Source organism: Miscanthus floridulus, chromosome 7 (assembly GCF_019320115.1).
Source record: "Miscanthus floridulus cultivar M001 chromosome 7, ASM1932011v1, whole genome shotgun sequence".
In the NCBI taxonomy this organism is placed as follows: Eukaryota; Viridiplantae; Streptophyta; class Magnoliopsida; order Poales; family Poaceae; genus Miscanthus; species Miscanthus floridulus.
In genome coordinates this window covers 101,402,777-101,408,167 of record NC_089586.1, presented here as the reverse complement: position 1 = coordinate 101,408,167, position 5,391 = coordinate 101,402,777, and the positions used below count along the sequence as shown (strand labels likewise).

The 5,391-nt window shown below is 51.3% G+C and overlaps 1 protein-coding gene across 1 annotated transcript; it reads left to right on the top strand.

Annotated features, from left to right (window-relative positions):
- On the top strand, positions 1-2,801 carry LOC136463996 (subtilisin-like protease 1). The gene has a single exon (XM_066462957.1). It carries the CDS (start codon positions 230-232, stop codon positions 2,597-2,599), a length of 2,370 nt encoding a protein of 789 aa, XP_066319054.1. The 5' UTR covers positions 1-229; the 3' UTR covers positions 2,600-2,801.
- Positions 2,802-5,391: the final 2,590 nt, after the last annotated feature.

The following is a 5,391-nucleotide window of genomic DNA, read 5'->3' as shown; positions in this document are numbered from 1 at the left end:
TGTGAGGTGCAGAAGCCTCTTCCATTTCCTCCACGTTTGGAGCTCAAATGGAGCACAACTGAGCTTGGTGGCCGCAAGCAAGCAACCTCAATCCTGCTTGCCATTGCTATATTAAGCTTGTTCATCCATCATTCCCATTAGGCACAATGCCATTTTTAGGATAAAAATCAGCAATCTCCTCGCATGTAGCTGGCCATCATCAGTTCTCCTTGGTTTAGTTTGTTCTTCAATGGATCCTCCAAATCCAATGCGCTTAGCGGCACTTGTCTCCCTCCGTGCTGCCGTCTTCTTCCTCGCCTTGCTTCTGGTGAGCCCCGCCGTCGCCCACAATGACCACGGCGTGCACAAGAACTACCTCATCATCGTGCGCACGCCGTACGAGTACGATCGGAGCATGTTCAAGGACGTGTCGGACTGGCACGCGTCCCTGCTCGCGTCCGTGTGCGACATGGCCGAGGAGGAGCTCGACAAGGATCCGGCCGCCATGGCGCGCCTCATCTACTCCTACCGCCACGTCGTGAACGGCTTCTCGGCCCGCCTCACCGTCGAGGAGATCCGCGAGATGGCCGGCAAGGACTGGTTCGTCAAGGCCATTCCGGAGAAGACGTACAGGTTGATGACCACCCACACGCCGCAGATGCTCGGGCTCAACGGCAAAGGCTCCCACGGCGGCCTGTGGAACAAGAGCAACATGGGCGAAGGGATCATCATCGGCGTCCTCGACGACGGCATCAGCCCCGGGCACCCGTCGTTCGACGGGATGGGCGTCCCGCCGCCGCCGGCCAAGTGGAAGGGCCGGTGCGACTTCAACAGCTCCGTGTGCAACAATAAGCTTATCGGTGCGCGGTCGTTCTACGAGTCGGCCAAGTGGAAGTTTCAAGGGGTCGACGACCCGGTGCTGCCCGTTAGCAAGGGCTCGCACGGGACGCACACGTCGAGCACGGCGGCCGGCGCGTTCGTGCCCGGCGCGAACGTCATGGGCAACGGGATCGGAACGGCTGCCGGCATGGCCCCGCGCGCGCACATCGCGCTCTACCAGGTGTGCTTCGAGGACAAGGGATGCGACCGCGACGACATACTGGCAGCGCTCGACGACGCCGTAGACGAGGGCGTCGACGTGCTCTCGCTCTCGCTCGGGGACGACGAGGCCGGTGACTTCGCCTACGACCCCATCGCGCTCGGGGGCTACACCGCCATCATGAAAGGCATCTTCGTCAGCGCCGCGGGTGGGAACATGGGCCCGGACCCGGCGACGGTTGCCAACGAGGCGCCGTGGCTGCTCACCGTGGCGGCGGCGACAACTGACCGGAGGTTCGTCGCCTCCGTAAGGCTTGGCAATGGAGTCGAGCTCGATGGCGAGTCGTTGTTCCAGCCAGAGGGTTCCCTAAGCGTGCCGCGCCCGCTGGTAAGAGACCTCAGCGACGGCACATGTTCCGACGAGAAGGTCCTTACGCCGGAGCACGTCGGAGGAAAGATAGTCGTCTGCGACGCCGGTGGCAACTTCACCTCCCTCGAGATGGGTGCCGCTCTACGCGAAGGCGGCGCGGCCGGTATGGTTGTGATAACCATCGAGGAATTCGGGTCGGTGATCCAACCCAAGGCGCACGCGCTCCCGGCGTCGCAGGTGACTTACTCGACAGGGCAGAAGATCAGGGCATACATGAACTCCACAGACATCCCGACGGGCGAGCTGATCTTCAAAGGAACCGTGCTCGGCAATCGCGACTCGCCGGTGGTGGCGGCGTTCTCGTCGCGGGGGCCAAGCAAGCAAAACCAGGGGATCCTCAAGCCCGACATCACCGGCCCTGGAGTGAACATCATCGCCGGCGTCCCCAAACCGGCGGGGTTCATGACGCCTCCCAATCCACTGGCGGCCAAGTTCGACGTCTTGTCCGGCACGTCCATGGCCACTCCGCACCTCAGCGGCATCGCCGCGGTGCTCAAGAAAGCGCACCCGACATGGACGCCGGCGGCGATCAAGTCGGCCATTATAACGACGGCCGACCCGAAGGACCGCCGCGGGAAGCCGATAGCGGCCCATGACGGGTACCCTGCCAACCTGCTCACGCTGGGCGCCGGGTTCGTCGAACCCATGAAGGCCCTGTCGCCGGGGCTCGTGTACAACCTGACGGCGTTCGACTACATCCCCTACCTGTGCGGGCTCAGGTACACCGACCATGAGATCAACTCGATCATCCACCCGTTGCCGCCGGTGTCGTGCGCGCAGATGGCCGTCGTGGAGCAGAAGGACCTCAACTACCCGTCCATCACGGCGTTCCTGGACCAGGAGCCCTTCGTCATTAATGTCACCCGCGTCGTGACGAACGTCGGGCGCGCCATCTCCGTGTACGTCGCCAAGGTGGAGGTGCCGAGCACGGTGTCGGTGACGGTGACTCCGGAGATGCTCCTGTTCAAGAAGGTGAACGAGGCGAAGAGGTTCACGGTCACCATCAGGTCCATGGACACAAGTAACCAGGAGGGGATCGCCGAGGGGCAGCTCGCGTGGGTCTCGCCCAAGAACGTGGTGCGCACCCCGATCCTCGTGTCGTTCAAGAAGTTCGTCAAGGATAACTCCACCACAGCTCATCTTAGACATTGATTAGTTCCTGATCTAAGACCAGCAGACTAGAACCCAGAGGTTGATTACAATGATGTAACATCAGCTTCAGCTATAGCACCGTCTCTTGGCTTTGTGTTGAACTGTTGACCCTTGGTCACACAGCAAAGGGTACGACCGGATCGTACGAGGATCACACGGACCACTTGAAGATATATAGGATCGAATTCGCAGTGGAGCAGGAAACCCAACCTAGCCGACTTTTACATTACACGTCAGTCGTGGCGAAAACCAAAAAATGTCTCTCGAGAAGAAACTTGTCGAGACGGCGCATCTATAGTTTGTTCTATAGTCGGCAAAATCATCTAGAACGCCCAACTAATATAACAACTAATCATTAACTAGGCTTTAACTATTTATTCTACCAATTCTGTTCCTCCTATGGTCATTATGTAATTTGCATCATTGGGCCCTTCACGTTTTCCCTTTGCTCTAAATCTATATCTCATACAACTAAAAAGACTAAAAGTAAGACTATTTTTTTGTGCGACTTTTTTTTTGTCGCTCCTCCCTTTCGGCCATGCAATACCCCGCGCGATAGAAAAAGAAATTGTCATCCCTGCGATCCCCGCCTGCTTTGAAGGAAACAAATCGATCACCTGATGACACATGCATGGAAGGAAACAATAATCATGCATGGAAGGAAACAATTGACAAAGATCAAGCAAGACTCCTCCCTTTCGGCAATGTGATACCCCGCGCGATAGAAAAAGAAACTACCATCCCTGCGATCCTCGCCTACTTTAAAGGAAACAAATCGATCACCTGAGACCACATGCATGGAAGAAAACAATAATCATGCATGGAAGAAAACAATTGGCAAAGATCAAGCAAGACGACTCAATGAGGTTGGCCCTTAATTTTAGTGTTTTCAGCATGCAAACATGAAATTAAAAAGTGGCTGCTCCTTGAGAACATCAGTGGTGCCAAATAAAAGATGTGCAGGTTATATATGGTGAGACTGGTGAACCTTCTGCAATTTTCTAAACGAATATTCCTACCATTCGTATATAGGTCCATTCCCCTGCGTTTCTTCGTGCTCCAATTGGCATATAATATGAAAGTATTGTTGTGTTCATCACGACTTCCAGTTGACTACTCCCATTAGCATATACTTCCTCTGCCCCAAAATATAAGTCGTTATGGGATGTGTGCAAGTCAAACTTTCTCAACTTTGACTATGTTTGTAAAAAATACGTGCAACATTTAACAATCAATTGGTCGACTCCTGAGGCCACATGCATGTAAAAAATACCTGTATTATAATTGGTCGAAGTTAAAAAAAAAGTTGACTTCTCGGAAAGCGAGAATAAATTCTATTTTAGGACAGAGAGAGTATATGAAAACAGTGTTAAAAATATTTTAACAATCAAGTTCGTCTCTGTCTGATTGGTAAGCTTAGACATCATAATGACATCAAAAATTTCGACTCTCATGAACACCCTCATAGATCAGTGTAAAGCATCTTAATCCTACAGCATACACAAATGTCAACCTTAAAGACCATTTTAGACGTTTTGGTATTAGAGTATATACGTGCAGACACATATGCATGGTGGTGCAAGTGAACAGCCAGCAGGAGTCGAGAGTTAGGGGGTGTTTGGATCCCAGGATTAAACTTTAGTCCCTGTCACATTGAATTTTTAGATATCAATTAGGAGGACTAAACATAAGTTAATTATAAAATTAATTACATAAGTTGTGGCTAATTCGCTTGTTGGCACCGTGTACAGGATGGTACGGAGATATGGTGGAACTTATTCGTGGATTTATTGGCGCACGAAAGAAATGAATATCGGAAATATCTTCATGCCGGTATAAAAAATGATCTTAGCCGCAACACGAAAAGATCTACACAGTAGAGTTTGTGAACCTGCGACACCATGCTCTCTGTGACTGTGTAAATTTCACGAACTTAGCTTTTTGGATTAAATGTCACTTTAACGTCGGTCATATACTTTTATAGTATTGTTATCTTATCGTGCGATCCGTGTGTTTTTAGTACAAAAGTTTTGCTGTCCCGTAGCAACGCACGGGCACGAACCTATTTACATATATACTCGAACCTATGTGTACATGATTATATGGAGATACAGTAAAACTTATTCATGAATTTATTGGCGTATGAAAGAAATGGATATCGTAGAATTCTTTCTGTCGATATAAAATATTATCTTAGCCGTATCATGACAAAGTCCATACAGTAGAGTTTGTGAGCCTGCGACGTCGCGCTCTTCGTGACTGTGTTAATTTCACGAACTTTACTTTTTGAATTAAATGTCACTTTAACATCGGTATTTAATTTAACAATATTGTTATCTTATTGTCGGTGTTTCGGACCGGGGGTCCTCAACCAACCAGTGAATTTAAACTGCGTGCCCTTAATCCTGGATGGTGATGCAAAGAGACACAAGGTTTATACTAGTTCAGTCAATCGATGCCCTATGTCCAGTTTGAGAGATCGATCTTGTATTCCTTGCACCGAAGTGCTTGTAGTAGGGGGTTACAAGCTAGGGGAGAGAGGGAGCTAGTCCCAGGTCTCGGTAAGGTGTCGTGTGGGCCGTTTGAGACGTTGCTCTCAGGTGGCTAGGATGTGTGCGTGTGTGTGTGTGTTACAAGGTGTTCCTCTTTTTTCCCTCCTCTCTAAGTGGCCAAAGTCCTCTCCTTTTATAGTTGAAGGGAGGACAAGGACAGTACATGTGTTAACTATGCGGCGTCGTGCCAACAGGGGCGGCATGTCCGAGCCCTGTGGCCTGTTCCTATGGCGGCGTGGT